Source organism: Sander lucioperca, chromosome 10 (genome assembly GCF_008315115.2).
Source record: "Sander lucioperca isolate FBNREF2018 chromosome 10, SLUC_FBN_1.2, whole genome shotgun sequence".
NCBI lineage: Eukaryota > Metazoa > Chordata > Actinopteri > Perciformes > Percidae > Sander > Sander lucioperca.
Window position 1 is genome coordinate 9,691,640 of NC_050182.1, and position 19,011 is coordinate 9,710,650.

Genomic DNA, 19,011 nt, shown 5'->3' on the forward strand with positions numbered 1-19,011 from the left:
GGTCTATAAAATGTCAGAAAATAGGGAAAAACGTGGATCAGTGTTTCCCAAAGCCCGAGATGACGTCCTCAAATGTCTTGTTTTGTCCACAACTCAAAGATATTCAGTTTACTGTCACAGAGGAGAGAAGAAACTAGAACATATTCACATCTAAGAAACTGCAATCACAGAATCTTTGATCAGAAACTGATTGATTATCATAATAGGTCACGATTAATTTGATACTTTAATACATCTAATCGATGGACCTTTGCAGCTCTAATGTAAAGTACATGTGATTTGTGTTAAATTAGACACAAAAACAAACAGGAATGGTCCTTTAAAGAACCGTGGACAATTTGGTCGCCAAGGTCATGTCTCTCTCTCTCTCTCTCTCTCTCTCTCTCTCTCTCTCTGTTATCCATTAGCACAAAGTGGTGTTAGTACATGCCCCCCCACCAATTCACTCTCACCCTTCTTGTCTCAGGGTCAAAGGTCACAATGGGTCACCACGCCTTATAAACACTCAACATACCACCGCGGCACCAAGGCTGGTCGCCTGGACGGCTGGCTGTCGCTGAGGGTAACGACCCCCCCATCACACACACAAACACACACACACACACACACACACACACACACACACACACACACACACACACACACACAGTGGGCTAAAACATTGGTATGCTCATAAGTGTGTGTGTCAGAGAAAGGGAAAGTGTTTGTGTGTGTCGGTGTGTATACATGCTACTGTATTGAGATACAAGGATTTTCACTGGGGCTGCAACTACCGATTCATCATTTTTATTGTCGATTAACCTGTCGACTATTTTCCCAAAGCCCAAGATGACGTCCTCAAATGTCTTGTTTTGTCCACAACTCAAAGGTATTCAGTTTACTGTCACAGAGGAGAGAAGAAACTAGAAAATATTCACACAAGCTGGAATCAGAGAGTTTGGACTTTTATTTAAAGGTTACTCAAACCGATTATCAAAATAGTTGGCGATGAATTTAGTAGTCGACAACTAATCGATTAATCTTGCAGCTCTAATTTCAAATTGATTATATTTATGTGTTTGAGTGTTTTTATTTCTTTCTTTTTTTTCTAAGATTATTTTTTTAGGCTTTTCCACCTGTAATTGATAGGACAGCTAGGTGAGAAAGGGGAGCGAGAGAGAGGGGGAAGACATGCAGGAAATCGTCACAGGTCGGACTCGAGCCCTGGACCTCTGCGTCGAGGCATAAGCCTCTCAGTATACGTGCACCTGCTCTACCCACTGAGCCAACCCGGCCACACTTTATTTCTTTTTATACACTAAACCACCAAAATAAAAGTAGCAGTTTCCCTCATAATCTTTTGGAAGAGCTTTAAGTGGAAATTGCCAAAGTATGTGCAGGAGGACACATGAAGCTTCAGTGAGCTGTTTGGACATCAAAGAAACACAAGGTTTCAGTGTGAGACAAAAATAGTCTTAAAATCAGATTTTACCAAGAGCATTTCAAATTCAATCATTACTAACTCATTTAGTGAAGGTAAGGTCGACGGCAGGAATTCTATTATTGACAAAGTTCATGTTGTGTCCAGCGTTTACGTGTACGTTTTTTTTTGGTTAGAAAAGATCTATTTAAATTCAGTAAAGTGCAGATATAATACAAGTAATTATGTGACTGTACTTTACTGTCAGTTTTGAATAAGCAGGGATGAGTCTTTTCTGGGTCCAGAAACCTTAAGGAAAAGTTTCCAGGAGCGGAAAAGAAAAAAGCAGCTCTTACATCTTTCTATGTCACTGTGAAGAAGAAACATAAACACGGAGGTTAAATATTAATACAGATACTTGTTCCTTGGAATAGGTTACATTTGAGCATTTCGAAAAATTGTAACCATAACAATTTGAAAGGTTGAAAAAGAAAAAGAAAGTTGTTGGTTTTTTTTTTGTCATTTATGTTTGCATGTATATTTTACCGATTTTGTTCTGAACTAGGTTTTGACTGTATGTCATATTTTAGTAAATACCAGAATAAAAAGCAAAGTTACTTCAGATTCCATCAGGGGACAGACTATTTACTACTCATCATCAGAAACTGCAAAGGAACATCGTGAAGAGTTTTAATGAGCAATTTTGAGACAAAACTGATCAACAAAAGACTGACAGAAACATTTTCATCAGCATTATCTTTTTTCTTTTTCTCGAATGGATAACATGTTCAACATTTGTCTGACAATTGCCACTAGGAGGCGACAGTGTTCACTATTTCTCCTCATCATTTTCTTCCTCACTCCTCCTCATCATCACTCAGCTCCTGCCTGTTGATTTCTCCCATCATCCATCACTTTCTCCTCCTCTGTATGCAATCATCTTCCTCGTTTCCTTTCTTTTTTTCTCTTTCCGATTCAAATTTAACAAGCTTCACTGGCCTAAATGTCGCCAATATCCCCCCGTAGTCTCTCTTCTTACTCTCTCGCACTTTGTTTTTCCATCTTCCTCTCCAATTTAATCACTCTCTCCTCTTTTTGTTGAGATGTTTGTCTCAAAATGTAAAGCCTCTTGTCTTACTTCTACCCCCTCCTCTCTTCCCTTTCATGCGTTCTCTCTGTCGTGGTGAAGGATAGAGAGATCAGTCAGTCAGGCTCTGTCAGCGCAGGAGAGGAGCTCTTAACTTAAGCCCTTGGACATCACCCCCCTCCCCCTTTGTCACCATGACCTTCCACCTTTCACCCTTCCTCCAAAAACAAGCAGGTCGCGACCCCCCCGCCATAAAGCAGGAGCCACAGTAGCTTATAGGGACGAGACGAGCGGAGAGAGACGCCGATGGGAACCGCTTTCCCCAAAAACGAGTCGTCTTTTCTGCCAGAGGGCGCTGAACGTCTACGTACGTTTTCTCTAAAAGTAAAGTGATAATAAGTCGCACACAACCATGAACACTGAACTTAATTTTGAGCAGGATGGCTGCAAATATAATTTGGATCAACTTAAAAAATAAATTTTGGTAAAAAAAAAAGAAAAAATCCAGTTTTATATCCTCTTAATAAAACTGTCTTATTCCATATTTATAGTATATTCTGTATCTTGTTGCAGGTCTTTATTAAATAAATCAATCTAAAACTTTTCACGGACGCCCTGGCAGAGTGCAACGGCCCCTTGGGGGTCCCTGGACCCTACTTTGAGAATCACTTATAGGCAAACAGCATGCACCTGGTACTGGTGATGAAGGTCTGAGGACCGAAAAAGTTGTAAATAAAGTCAGTACAAGTCTTAGTTATAACGAAGCAAAACTTTGCATCGGCAGAGCAAATATTTGGGCATATTTCTCTGATAAATGATGATGAATCGATGATCTTGTTGCTTTTAATTTTCTGGTGATCGACTAATGAGTTATTCTCGTCACTGTTCCAGCAGTAGACACCTTCATCCAAAAAGCCATCAGCCCTTATTATCCTTTACTTTTACCGAATCCCTGCAAAACACTTTCATAAAAAGTAGTTTTGGGGTTTTTCTTTCTCTCACAAAGACTCTTGTGCGCTGAAGACACAATAACGTTAATTCAAAATCAGTTAATTATATTCCCGAGTTTTTTCACTGAGGCTTTTTATCATAGCCTGTAAATATTAATATTAACAGGCTGTGCTTTTTATTGGAACTTGTCCTTAGTTCTCCCTGACTGACCCTGTCCTGTGTTTTATCTCCCCCTCTCTAACAACTCACACTCTTCTCATCTCTCGTTTCCAGAAGACAAGTGAGACAAAAGAGAAAAAGAGGCTATATAAAGCCAAATAAGGTATCATTTCATACTGTATTTCTGTATTGTATTTTATCCATCCATTTTATTCTTTACCTTTTATCTGGATTAGTTAACCCTTGTGACCATGCAACTTTTTGTTTTTCTGGGTCAAAATTGAAACCTTTTCTTTCAATGTTTGGTGTTTTTGCGACACTTTTGTCGTTTTTGTCACTTTTTGCGACCTTTTTGTTACTTTTCCCGACATTTTTGATGCTTTTGCCGACGTTTTTGTTGTTTTTTTCTGCACTTTTTTTACGGTTTTGTTGTTTTAAAAAAAAGTTTTTTAAGCTTTTTCCAACATTTTTGTGACTTTTTTCAGCGTTCTTTTATAAAGTTTTTTCAAATGCTATAAAATTGAATAAAACACCCAAATTCAATGAAATAATGAACTGATTATTTATTTTACTTGTGACAAGCGTTGTACGGAACCATCCACGTTATTTCTTTTGACAATTTGGTTGAAAGAAACCCAAATTTCTCATATAGAAACGTTTTGAAAATGGGTCAAACAGGAGGGTTTGAAAGGTGATACATCGTTAAAGTTTTACTCACTGATATTTTCCGCGTTATGTGCAAGAAATAGAATAGAGCCGGCAGTTAGCTCAGTGTTATCAGGTGAGCCTCACCCCTTCTGTTGTATCGATCAGCTACTGTTTGAGTTGAGACACTGACTGGAAACAACCTTTGCCCCCCCCTCAGATCGATCACAGCTACTGAGTGTTAAACTCCTCTGTGTGTCATGCATCTGGAATGTTTGTTTGGTGGATTAACAGGCTGCTGTGACCTCTGACCTCCTCACTGTTGGGTGCTGCTTGTAATGTTGGAAATGTGTAAAACTCATATTAAATCCCAAGCGGGATGAGAGCAGCCGATTAAATGTCTGTTTGTTGATAAGTGACTTTTTTTTTTCTTCCTTTTGTGTTCACAGAAATTAAAAAAATGACTTAATCCCATTTGTTTTGCGCTCGTGCACTAATCTTTCGTTTTGATTGATTGCGAAATGAATCATCCCCTCTTCAGATAGTAAAGTTTGAAGCGTCAGTCGGCTCATTTCCGACACAGCAGAGTGAACAACCAAACTCGTTTATGTGTGTATATTTGTGCAATATTTGTCCCTTGGGATAGATTTTCTTTGTTGCTGTACATGCTGTCAGAACATGAACCTGTCTCTTCTGATTGGCTCATTCATACTTTCTACTCAAAGCCTGTGTCTCAAAGAAGATCAGAAGCTTTTGCTTGATTTGGAGCTGTGAAAGATTTTTGAATTATATGATAATCCTTCAAGGTCCCTTAACTGATACAATGTTGCCGTTGTTTCAGCCCAGATGCTCACTGGACGTCCCAGTCATAGTGGACGTCATGGAGTCATAGTGGAGCCTCGTCTGTGACGTCCCAATTGTTACCAACGTGTTTAATATTTTTATTGGTGGTCAGATGTATTGTACGTATTTTTTTCCTCCCCCAAGGAGGTTTTCTTTTCAGTTTGGTTTGTTTGTTTGTCTGTTTGTCAGCTGGATTACGCACAAACTACTGGCCTGCTTTCCATAAAACTTGGTGGAAGGGTGTAGCATGGGCCGAGGAAGAAGCTAATACATTTTGGAGCGGATCCAAATCACGATGTGGAAACACAAATTATTTTTCACTTTTGTCAACATCGCAAGATTGAAGGTCATGGCGGAGGTCTGCGCTCTCCGAGTGCCCTTCTAGTTTATAGTCATTTTTCATATTTATATTGTAATTAGAGCTACAAAGATTAATTGATCAGTTGTCAACTATTAAATTAATCGCCAACTATTTTGATAATCGATTAATCGGTTTGAGGTTTTTTTGATAAAAAAGTAAAACATCTCTGCTTCCAGCTCGTAAATGTGAACATGTTCTAGTTTCTTCTCTCCTCTGTGACAGTAAACTGAATATCTTTGAGTTGTGGACGAAACAAGATATTTGAGGACGTCATCTTGGGCTTTTTGGGAAACACTGATCGACATAACTCACCATTTACCAAACCACTAATCGAATAATAGAGAAAGTAATTGTCAGATTAATCGTCTATGAAAATAATCGTTAGTTGCAGCCCTAATTGTAATTATCTTCTATTCTATATTTATGTTTCTTGATTCTTGCAATCAGTGGTAGTGTGATACGCAGGTATACGCAGTATACCCACTTGGAAAGCTCCAGGATTTCCATATACCCACTTAGTGCAACGTAATACCCACTTAAAAATGCCCAGTGACACGCAACAACATACTTTCCATTATATTTTTGATATATTTTGGATTGTCATCTGTTATTTTCTTCTTCACATAGGCTAAATAAAGGTATTTCCACCGTAAATTGGTGCATAAAAGTGTATCCGAATACAGGAAATGAAGTCGTTGATGCTCAAAACTTCAGGACACCCACATTATTCCCACATGGTGCTGAGAGGGAAAAAAACAGCTGACATTTAGAGGTTTTGTTGCACGCGAGAGAAAAATCTGAACTACGACAAGTGACGGAGTGAAAAAACACCCAAAAAGGAGCCAATCTGAGGGCGAGCCATGGGAGGAAGAGCCGATGAGAGAGTGGAAAAAGACATGGAGATGAACAGACAGATAGACGAGGACGATGAAAAGCGTGAAGGAGATGGACTGACTCCCTCCAAGATAACCGATCGTCATGGCGACCGGCCTGTCAGTCAGTCTGTCAGCCACATCCACTCCTGGCCCCTTTACAGCTCTCTGCCTCACCCCGACTCATACAATGGCTCTTCTGTGTGCGTGTGTGTGTGTGTGTGTGTGTGTGTGTGTGTGTCCACAGAGCCATTAGCAGGTACTCCGGACCAACTGGAGAGCCTATGAGTGACACTGGAGCCCTGATGGCTCCCCAACCCCCTAAAGACAGCCCGGCGATGTTTAGAGAGTCCGTCCTTTGGGGGATGAAGGAAGTGTGGTCACTGAAAAACTTTAGTTTTTGCTAAAGGTCTGGTTTTAACCTGGATGTTATCTTACCAAGCATCACAACGTTTCCTCTCGCTGCACGAGGAAACTGTTCACCAGAGTGAGCGGTATTCTCTGACAGAAGTTAAAGGGAAAAGTAGTTGCTCATTATGCTGCAAATCAGCCATAGAGGACCATAGAGGTAAAAATGATTACAATAATATTAACCACTGAGATGTTTCTCCAGCTCAAAACACTGAAAATGCAACTTTCATTTACATTTTGGCATTATTGATTAGATTTCCAGCTGTTTTTTAACTATTAGATCCCAGCTATTACCGCAATACTAGCTTTTGTCATATTTCAAGAAATAAGTTAGTGATGGTATGAAACAAACAAAAGTAAAATCTGTGTAAAGTGCAGATTTAAATCATGCTATGCACGTCAAACTAAAGCAGAAACATGTCACGTAACTAACAGAAACTTTTCATAATTTGTTACATAGAGTGATTGACTTAAAAAGAATATTGAAAATGTACCAGGCAATTGAAACTGGGAGCTTTTATCTGACTAATATGAGTTTGTGCTTGGAGGCAAAAAAGCCATGCATCTGTGATTTAAAAAGTTTTTAGGAAACAAACAAAGGCCAAATTCAATAAAGATTGAGCCCTGAATGTATATAAGTTTATGAGTGACTGGTCTGTGTGTGTGTGTGTGTGTGTGTGTGTGTGTGTGTGTGTGTGTGTGTGTGTGTGTGTGTGTGTGTGAGTGTGAGTGTGTGTGTGTGTGTGTGTGTGTGTGTGTGTGTGTGTGTGTGAGTGTGAGTGTGAGTGTGTGTGTGTGTGTGTGTGTGTGTGTAGGGGGGGTTAAAGTAGAGATGAAAGGCCGGCCATTGCCTGCTGATGACTGATAGCATTCAGCAGGGCTTTGGCTGATGTCTGCCTGATAACACAGAGGACGGCTCAGTCAGACTGCAGGCCGAGGGGAGCCTCAGAGCAGCCAATCAGAAGCCAACGGAACCTTTTACAAAGCCAATCAGAAGCTGGGGTTTGGATATCAAAAGTTGTTTTTGCCATGAATAAGAACATGTACAAACTGTACATGTACAAGGTGACATATAGAGTCCCATTATGAGTTAATAATAGCCAAACAGGAGGCGAATAACGGCCTTGTGCTGTTATATTCCATTTTTTTTCTCATATCAGAACACTTCAGAGTGAAATATAGCTCTTATACCATGACAACTATTCACTGTCATCGGCCAAAAGTTGCAAGGGTGGTTTTTCCGCTCACAGACGCTAGGGGGAAGCGAGACGACCATCAGTAGCACTGATTGAGAACGATCAGAACAATCAAACTAATGATTGAATATATGTAGGGTATGGTTGAAGTGTCCTAACTTACCAGCCAATCAGAAACAAGCATTTTTAGTCGACATGGTGCAGATAATTATATCAGTATTATACAGGATGTAGGGCTTGGTATCGTTCAAATAATGACGATAGCAGTACTCTTAAAGTGATACCGATAACAATAGAGTAATTCATTCAATACCGATCATGTGAATGGAAGCATCTCGGCACACATTGAACTGCCAACTCCGTCAAATACACCGCGCTTGACTATGTCAATCACATGTTGCATTAAATCGAACGGCTGCGATGATTGGCTGCGAGCAAAGCCATAGAAATTGTTTTTTTTTCTAGATCTGGGTACAAAAAAGGATCGCATACAGGTATTGTTTGACTGGAGAAGTTTCTATACCACATAGTACTGGGTTCTTTCGTCGATACCTTATAGGTATCGAGTACCGACACTCAGCCCTAACAGTATGTAAAGTATATACCAAGGATGCAGATGAACAACATGCAGCCCTCAAGTTCACATTTGCGTGCTTCCTGGAGGGTAAAAAAACCAAAACCTCTCTTTCAGCCGCCGTCTAGGCAGTGACACAAAAAAGCCTTGTTGGTCCATTTTCATCCCCTAAAACAAAGACCTCTACAGCAGTAATGGGGGATAGAGTGGTGGTGTGGGGGGTCAGGGGTCAAAGAGCACATGTTCCAGGAAAGAGTCGTCCCCTAATGTTTTGTAGGCTGGTTTTAACTGCCGGGCCGAGCCAAGACAGCGTGACGACAGGCATGTCTGTTAAAACAAACAATCCCCACTTCTGTTTCACTGCAAGTTTGTTGTAAATCCTCAGAAAACAGTTACGAGTCGCATTATAAAGCGCTTGCATGCACTCGCAAATCACTTAGCCATTAAAAAACCTGCCATCCTGACTTCATGTGCCACAAAACATTTTCTGCAGTCTAAAGTTGCATTATAACATCCTGAGTTGCATCGTTTTTTTTATTCTCACTATCAACTTAATGTTTCACTGAAAAGGTTTTGTAAAGGCTTAAAAAAAGCTGCTTACAAAATGTACCATGAAATCAAACAATCCATACTTCACGTCTCACATAAGATCCCGCCAAAAACTTGCATTTCAAAGTCCTGTCGCAGTGTTACAAATCTTTCACAACCTTCTGATAACAAAAACCACACACAAAGCTCAGTAATCGGCTTTACAAATATCACTATCAGCGCTTTAAGAGGTCATTTTATCCTATCAGCCCAAGTGGAAAAGCTGAAGCAGCCAAGTTGCTGAGAACAAACAGGGCGGGCGGCGAGTTGTTCACCTGGGGCAACAACGGTAATAACTGCCAAGTCTGCAACATATTTGCCAGCACAGAAAGTGAAAGTAGTTGTTCTTACCAGACATACGCAGGTGATGCAGGGGTTGTCAGTGATGTTGGGGATGTGGAGGACTTCTCCTTCGTTCTCACAGCTGGCCTCGGTACCTGGGAAGGACAGCAGGAAGGTGGGAAAGGTGAGATGGAGGCTGAGAGTGAAAAATAGGTCTGGACTTTTGTCTCTTACCAACTCTCCTGAAGTACGCAATCACCTGTTGAGACAACATGACGTCACACAGGCTCGTCTTAAATAAACTGTGAACTGAAAGCAGGTGAATCATAACCACAGAATTCACCAAGGTTATTTAAAGCTGCTCTAGCGACACTCACAGTGACGAACCAGAGAATTATTACCCGATTCTGCAGTTCGGCATAGCTTTTTTTTTTTTTTTTTTTTTTTTTAAACTTTATTCTGCATTTTTTTAACACAGACAATACAAAGACAACATGCAACAAAACAAACAGCTTTTTTAGCATCTTTGAGCTCACTGTTTTGGTTTTACAGCCCACAGCTTTACTTTTTAGGTTCAGTCTCAGCGCTCTCATGAACGTCAAGAACTAGCTGGTGAACATAGAGGAGCATCTAGCTGCAGATATTTTTACTCATGAGGTGGTGGAGACCAAAGCAGAGCTAAAAGGATAGTGAATATTGGACTTACACTCAACAGGTAACACAAACACGACTCCAAATGAATGCTAATATTTCTCTGTCTGACAACATGTTAAAAATTACAACTTTTTAGGGTGATAAAATGCAGGCTGTTCTCATTAACTATTCGTTCTTACCAATACCATACCAACGAAAAGTAATGCACTTTACAAATTTCATTTGTATATGACCACCATAATCGTGAGCCAGAATGTGCAGGGCTGCCTCAAGGAGGAAGTCAGGCGACGCAGCATAAAGAGCGACAAATTCGTACGCGTAGGGAGGAGGGATGGGTCAAACACTGGACTTTCACCCAGGAGAACGCTGGTAATGTCCCATATGAAAGCAAAAGTCAAAGTTGTCTTATTTTAACTTACATTTGTTACGTAACAAACTTTACGTAATCATTTCCTAAACCTAACAGATTCTGCCCTGCAGGGTCTTGCACAGGTGCACTGATTGCTCGTGTTGCTGGACATTCGTAATTTAATGCCCAATAAAGTGTGCACAACTTTTCGTACGATATCATACGAACCGTTGTATGAGGATAAGTTGTAATATGTCAGTGTTGTGTTTACAGCTTGTTCTGCTGCCCCCTAGTGGCAAAAAAAAAACCAGATATTGCTGCTTTAAGTTTTTGTTTGTTTCTATTCCAATTTTGCGTGTCAGTTCTGGAGAAAAGCAGTAGTTTCATCATTTGTACTCAACAGTGCATCCCGGCTACTACACCTGACTATTTCTTCTGTTTGTATGACATATTCATTTTGTGGGGTTTATCTGTCCAGGTAAAAAGCCGTGACATTTAAACTGAGGTCTTAAAAAACGTGAATCACTCAGTGTGTTACGAGAGCAAATGTAACCTGAACCAACTACAGGAGACGACCCTAAACACAAGGATTTATGGGTAGAAGCAGACAGATGTCAACATCTCACAGCCAGCAGTTCCTTCTGTTTGGAGAGCTGCAGCAGAATGCAGCGACATCCAGACCGATGCTCAGCTGTTTGGTTATGTGTCAGGTTTGTTTTGATTCCCTGTAACGATAATTTCCTTCCCAGTAGGAACTTATTGTCTCGAGCTGGAAGTTGAACCAGGGTCAATGAAGGAAAAAAGGTAAATCCCCACCTCTGACTGCTCTGTTTCCGTGCCCAACTACTTCCTGTTTCCTCCAGCTGATCCTGTCTGTCCTAGGAATAGAAAATATCTCACTGTTTGACCACAAAGCACTACATTTACTTTTAAGGAATTAGTTTCGACTTGAAATTTCCCAATACAATGGACTGAACAACCCCTGTGAATCAAGATCTGCTTGTTTCTCTATCATTAATGTTTTTTTTCTATTTATGTCTTGAACTCTTGTTTGTTCTTTTTTATTTTCTGCTTCAGTTCATCATGTTGTAGGCTAATGATGCAGTTTCTCCATCGGGATCATTTAAGGGTTATCTTATCTTACGTTTTGCAAAAATGCTGTAAAAGCAAGAATTCAATTTGGTACTTGCAAACATAAAATGAAAGACTGAGGCTTTTTTAGCAATATTTGGTCAGTCTCTTATCAGTGTACTGTGACCTCTGACCTGCTGACTGTTTGGTTTGTTGTAATGTTGATGATTTAGGAATCGACCACAATAGAAAAATGGAGCAAAAGTGTAAGGAATGGACTAAATAGTTTGTCTATCTGCTCTAAGATGCTCTTGTTAGCTTGTCCGGCTAAATAGCTTTCTAAGTACACTTGTATCTGTCCATTTTTATCAAGGCCAATGAACACATTATGAACTAACTACATTAGTTTCTAGGGTTACAAATTAAACTACTTACTGTTGACTATAGCATACTCGGTAAAAGTCCGTCCTCAGTGCTATCAGAATTTAAACTAACGTTATCAGCTCTGTCCTGCTCTTTATAAGATTTGGGGAGGTTTACACTTCAGCAACTCCAATGAACGTTACCCAAGATAACGTTACGTTTTTCCTCATACTATAAGGCCATTCTCTTGTGAAATTAAAGGCAGCCTAACAGGGTTGTTCAACAAAATAACTTTGAGTAAATAATACTCAGACTAACTAGCTCGACACTACAATACAATTCTTTATTTCACCAACTGGTGAGGATGATGCTGACTTTTTGCCTGCGACCTGTTAGCTTTAGCCTCAGTTCTCTAGCATGTTATCATGTTAGTAGCGACCAAGTGCATATTTAAGACCGCTTTTACAAGAATCATGTTTTAAAACAAGTTAGCTGGAACGGTTCAGACGTTTTTAACCAACCATTCGTTAATCTAGCTAGCTATCGTCAGGTGTCATTTCAGCTGACAAAATCAAAAGTTGCTGGCTAGAAGTGGGAAGTCTGCTTTTATCTTCCTCTGTCTGAGGCAACATCTACACAACTACGTTTTGATTCTTAAGGGGTGTTTTAAGGCTTCATTTAAGCCCAAAAGTTGAGAAGTTGAACACCAGAATTTTAGTGATTAAGCAAGTTCCCTGTAACCACGGAAAAAAACCACGATCTCCATCCACACAAGAGTATTAGCTCCAGTAGCGGAACTAATCTCCGTTCATATTATAACACGTCTGACAACGCATATTACATGACCATTCACACACAGTGGGCATGTGTGTGCCGGTGTAAACAGGAAGCAGATTGTCTGACGTTACGCTGCGGTTGAAAATCATGGATGTATAAGTTAAAAATACAGAAAATACTTAGCTTGGACCGATGACGAGGTGGAACTGTTACTGAAAGGTATGTAAGCCAACCTTAACCGATTAGACTAAGTCTACAGTAAGCAACCCAGGAGTTTTCAAACCAAAACAGGAGCAGCAGTGTTTCCAAAAGTCTCAGTTTTAGGGGCTTGGGAATGCCAGAGTAGTGCGGACATGAGGCATAAACATAGCAAAAGATATTTGTTTTTCAACCAAAATGTAGTAGTGTAGATGTAGCCTGAAATCACTGACCTGATGTTTTGAAAATCCATACAATCCAAACAATTTTGATAGTAAATCTGCCACCGTTACCATTGTAAACAGCATACGAACGGAAAGCTTGACAAGCATCCCGACAGTAACGTACTGATGTCTGTTTGAAGCTAAGAGTCATTCAACACTAAAGTTAAAGATCTGAACAAACAACAATAGGTCCTTATTGCAGCGAGTCGTGCCGTCTCTTTGAATTCAGCAGAAAAGCAGCCTGTGGATTCTGGCAGAGCAGACGAACCCTGACGACTCCACCACCACAGTAAAATTTACAACCTTTGAGTGTAATTAAACTGGCAGGGCTGTAAGTGGTGGGGGGTGAGGGCAGAGAGGAGGGGGGGGTGTTGGGTCTCTGAGGCCTCGTCCTGACAAAATACCTTCCTCCTCTGTTTGTCAGCTGCTGCGTTTACCTCCTATCCATCGGATACATCTACCTAGAGATACTAATGATACATTCAAACCTCAGCACTAAAGGTTTTACTTTAATTGGAAAAAAAAAACAGATAACCTGAAACTATTGTAGGCAAAAAGCAGTGAAACGGTCAAAAAGAGATGGATAACACAGTCGCAGAAAGCAGTGCAGAGAGTCATTAAAGGGGCTGGAGCTAAAATACAGCAGGGGACTCAAAACTGTTAAGAGGTCTCTCTTGGACTTTCAGGAGTTGCGTCCATTTTTTACAGTTGGTAAGTAAAGTCTGAGTCTTGTAAATCTCTTATTGAACTGAATGATCGAGGTAGCTAAATGTCGTAAAAAGTCTCTAATTAGCTTCAGATATGCATGTGCAGCACAGTTTCTGTTTCCCGTGGCACAGAAAGAATTCACATCCTTTATGTAAGTCAAAGTAACAATACCACAAGATAAAAAATACTCTAAAAGAAATTAAAAAAAATAGTCCTGCATCTCTACATGTCAAGTGTTATTAGGAAAAATGCACTTAAAGTATCAAAGTAAATACACTCATAATGCAGAAAAACACGCCTTTGATACTATTATACAGACTAAGTATTTTAAATGTGTTCTCTTGTAGACTGTAACCTACCTCCTTTCCACCTGCTGCTGTTTCTGCTCATTGCACAATTGCTGTTGTATGTTTAATAGTGTGTAGTGTTAGAGTGTTGTATGTTTGATAGCATGTGGTGTCATGGTTGTGTTTTAATGTTTTGGAGAAGTTTGCACCAAATTTCCACCAAGGTGCACAATAAAGTCTAATCTAATCTAATATATTTTCAATTATTATTAATGATGTAACCAAAGTTACATTTTACTGTTCCAGCTGTTCAAAGTGGAGTTCATTTTACTACTTTACATACTGTAAAGTAAAAGCTGCAGTGGAGTGAAAAGTACAATATTTCCCTCTATAAGTATCAAATCGCACAAAAAAACAAATACTCAAGTACAACTACCTCAAGCTTGTACTTCCGTACATTACTAGGCTAAATGTACTTAGTGACATTCAACCACAGGGCTGTTTCAGAATAACCAGGGCTGTTTGAAAAGAAAGAAATATGTGATCTGAATAGATTTATAAAGGATTATATACATATAACAATAATTTAGATTTCCCTAGAATAATTATGTTACCAAATGTTTTGTTGTTGTTGTTGTTGTTGTTTTCTTTACAATTCTGAGGGTGTCAAACATGGCAGCCAATTACTGAACAGTAATCCAGGTCATCGGTGAAGTCTGGGAGGTTTTTGATGAAACTGAAAGTAACTATTGCACATCCCTCTACATGTTTGTACATCCTGCACTAACCATAGAGCCTCTTTTTCCATGTTAAATAAAATATGTACTGTATGTATCTATGTATGTATGTATGTTTGTATGTATGTATGTACAGTATGTATGTACAGTATGTGCTATTTGTTTCTGTATTTCTATGTATTTATTTAAAAAACTTACTTTGAGGAACTTTTATGCAGGTTTTCCTGCTCTCCAAACCACGTCACTTTCATTTCCTGACTTCAAATGGGTCAATGGTGAGTTTATAAAAGTATCAGAAACAATTCAGATTCAGAAAAGTGCTATCGACGTAGTAGAGAGAGACAGGAGAAGACAGGGATGACAAGCGGAGGTAGTTTCCATGGACCAGATTTAAAGCGGTAATGCTGTGGTTATGGACACAACCCTAAAGCCAACAGGATGACCTCTGTACCCGTTGACCGCTCCACCTGCTGCCGTGACACATTCGACCGTCCAACTATAACACCTCAGCCCGCCTAGAACCCTCTGCTCTGTGGTTCAGCAGACAATAGACAGGATGATACAGTGCATATTTGGGATGCCAGGTGGAGGAATCTGATCTGTGCTGGGATCATAATGGTCCAGCCTCCTCAGCTGATACACAGAGGTAGTTGGTTCTCAGAGGTTCCCCTACACTAATTTATGTCAAACGGATACACGTGTTGAACTACAAGGACCCATCTGGTACAGGTTTTGCCCCTCATCTGATTCCCATCTCTCTGTTTGCTTCGGGAGATACCAGAGATAACAGCCAGGAGAGGGGGAAAACTCTGATAATCAGAAATGATTCTTATCTAGGCTAAAACGGATGCGCATGTCAAACATGGCAGCCACTGAACAGCGTATATCCAAGTAATACGTGAAATCTGGGAGGTTTTTTGGCAAAACTGACATCAAATACGGGGACTTCAAATGGGTCAATGGTGAGTTTATAAAAGTATCAGAAACAATTAAGATTCAGAAGGGGAAAGACAGGAGAAGACATGATGATATACAGGTATTTCTGTTCTTTTCTGTTCATGTGGAAGTCTATATTGATGTTAAAAGCTGGAGAGAAAAGGGGGAAACCTCTGTTCTAAATCAGCTTCATCAAAGACTTTCTCCTTTTGCTAATGAGATTATCATGGAATTCAACTACTGTTGTCAAGGAAACCCTCCAAATGACGCTTAGAGGAACCAAAACCAAATAAATAAGCATAATCGAATGCATTTAATCTAATTCCTGTTTCCTCACAGTGCCAGGGGAGGCAGGTCAGGGCAGTAAAAGCAGCTCGGGCCGCAGAAGTCAGTCCCTCAAGCTGCTGATAAGACGGCTGGCAGAGCCATCCACCTTACATTCACTGCCTTTCTATTACTCTCATTTCTCAACGGCGCTGCAGGGCAAACAAACTGATATCCTATGATGCAATGCCGCTGTCAAAGGGGGAGCAGCCCAGGGAGAGAGGGCCTATAGACCCGGAGGGAGAGGCCGCTGCTCAGAAAGGGAGGACACAGAGGAGCCGTTCAATCAGAGCTGGTTAAGGAAAGTGATTTACACTTTACAGCCCTGCTTTTAACTCAAAAAGTGGGTTAATTACAACTTCTAGTGACACAAACAACAATTTGAGCAAAGATCACTTATAATTTTAGGCAGACCTTTCATCCTAAAGATCTAAATCCTTGTATAATTTCCTTAAGTTTGATAGAAATGACTTTGGATATTGACTTGTGTCATGATGATTTAAGTCAGGCAGAAAACTACCTCTGCAAATAACAAGCTCTGCTGCACATAACAAGCGCTCCAGGGTGGATTTTGGTGGTATCTCTCTCCAGTGCAACCCACTTTCCACTGGAAGAAGGCGACCAATTACTGGCAGGGAGGTACCGAGAGGATAACCCGGGTTAAACTGAAAACCGAGTCTATTTTCATTGTCAGGCGCTCATCTGAACCCCAAGACACTCGAGATTAAGAGCTTTCCAAACCCCACAAAACACAATTTACTGACCTTTTTCTTTGCATAATATTTTTTTTAACCATCGTGGTGTCATAAAAACATAGAGTATGCGGTGGTGCAAAATATAGACGGGAAGTCGTGAAGAAAAGAGTGTTTTCTGAGAAACTAAAGTGTATTTTTTCCGCATTATGTTGACGTGTTTTGCTTCCTGGTGATCAAGCACCAACGCTGGGGGTTTTATTGCCTGGTTTCATGGAGCCATCAGTTGACCACCACATTACTGCTAACCAGGAATAAAAAGCTGAGGTGACTTTGATTTTGGTGCGCTCCCCGGGCAGAGTAAAAACAACTTGAAGGAGCGCGGAGACGCGGCAGACTAAATAACCGGGGGTTTGGGTAGATTTTTACGCACGGTGGGTGTTGTGATGTGTTATTATGAAGCCATTTGATCCCTTTAATCTTACCTGTAATTAGCGGATAGGAGGGCCGGGGCGTTTGGAGCAGCAACAAAAAGCAGAATAAAAACCTACAGGTGGACCAGGAGGGAGGGTTCCAGCAGCGGAGCAACATCCTCGGGGTTCTTCTCTTCGCTGAAGAGTTTGGTGAAAACGGAGGAATTAAATTAACAAAAACCAATCCAAAGGGAAACACGTGAAACAAAATCCACGTTTCTCCCACAGACGTCTCGTCTTTATTCCAGGCAGGAGATAAAAGAAAAAAAAAAAAAACTCCTCAATTTGTCAGATTGCGCTGAAATGCATAGCGACAATCAGCCAGACGCGCGGTGATTACAGCGACATTAAAATGACAAAAGACGCGCCGACGGGCAGGAGACAGCGGGGCTGCTCGTATCGTGCGCGGAAAACAGGAGTCCATGGATGAAAACATTTAAAGATAAAAAAAAAAATAATAATAATAATTAAAAAAAAAAAAAGCAGTCCCAAATCCTGCAGGTATGGGGATCCTGAGAGGAGGTTTTGAGATTTGGAAAATGATTTCTCCCCACTCCGGCAGTCAGAAGAGTCCAAACCAAAGTGTCCGAGTTAATTTAAGCTCTGATGAAAAAAAAAAAAAACACACACAGCTGATTTATAACAACCGGAGAGTTTCAAAACGCTTCTCACTGCCTGCCGATAAGTCAGTGTAGGGGACGTTTTTCCAGTAGACTCTTCTCAATGTGCGCTCCGTTTGGCATATGGATGCTCGATGCTCGACTGTCCGGGACTGCAGTCTCAGTCTCTCTCTCTCTCTCTCTCTCTCTCTCTCTCTCTCTCTCTGAGCGGTGTAAAAGAGTCGACCGGCCTCTCCTCCTCCTTCTCTGCTATTAAAGCGGACCTCTGGTGTCGGAGCGCACCACACAGCCAGAAAGTCCTGCCTCCTCTGTGAAAGCCGGGACCTCCTCCTGCCTCCAGACCTTTTCAAAAACCTCCTCCAAAACCCTCTCTGGTCCTCTGTCTCCACAGGTCCTGCAGACTTCTCCCAGTCGTCCTCTTCCTCCAGACCTCCTTTTGTTATTCTAAGTTTGTAATAATCAGTCTCTCTGCTGCTATCTGCCTCTGTCTGCCTGCTACTGAATACAACTGTGTGTGTGTGTGTGTGTGTGTGTGTGTGTGTGTGTGTGTGTGTGTGTGTGTGTGTGTGTGTGTGTGTGTGTTAATGAGAGAGATCCTGTTTCATTACCAACAAACCAGGGAGCTACATAACATGTGCTTCATGTCTCTATGTTGTAAATGTGTTTTAGAAGAACAAGAGAAACAAAGAAGGAAGAACAGACATGTCTCCTGCAGAAGCAGACAGACATCAATTTTCTTCTAAAATGCCCAAAATATAATACCATTTTTCTGAGACTGTCACTGTGGCACATCTGGCAGGAGAATATAGAAATGATTGCCTTTCTTCTTTTATTTTAGATACACAGAAGTTTTCTTCTTTCTTTGTCTGATGTATTTCTCACTATATTTAGAAAAGAGTGTAGCCAAATGTAGTATGCATGTGTCTTCATTCGTTTGTATACCTTTGGTTTGGGCCACTTAGTTCCAATGAAGAAAGATCTTAATGCTCCAGCAACTTTGATTGACGATGCCCCCGTGCACAAAGCCAACTCCATAAAGAAATTGTTTCCCAGTTTGGTGAGGAAGAACTTGACCAGAGTCTTGACATTATCCAACACCTTTAGAATGAACTGGAGCCAGACGTTATCACCCAACATCAGTGTGGGACCTCACTATGATCTGGTGTCTGAATGGGATCAATATACCTGCAGCAGGTTCAATATCTGGTGAAAAAAAAGCTGAAATCAGAA

At 40.6% G+C, this 19,011-nt stretch overlaps 1 protein-coding gene across 1 annotated transcript in view; it reads right to left on the reverse strand.

Moving 5' to 3' along the window:
* The window catches only part of bmper (BMP binding endothelial regulator), a 40,183-nt gene extending 21,902 nt beyond the window's left edge, over positions 1-18,281 (reverse strand). Inside the window, exons 1-2 of the mRNA XM_031298512.2 lie at positions 17,174-18,281; positions 9,438-9,523 (exon numbers count right to left, since the gene is read on the reverse strand). Coding sequence (XP_031154372.1) covers positions 9,438-9,523; positions 17,174-17,279 — 192 coding nt within the window. The 5' untranslated portion in view covers positions 17,280-18,281. The remainder of the gene's footprint in view (positions 1-9,437; positions 9,524-17,173) is intronic.
* Between the last annotated feature and the right edge of the window lie 730 nt (positions 18,282-19,011).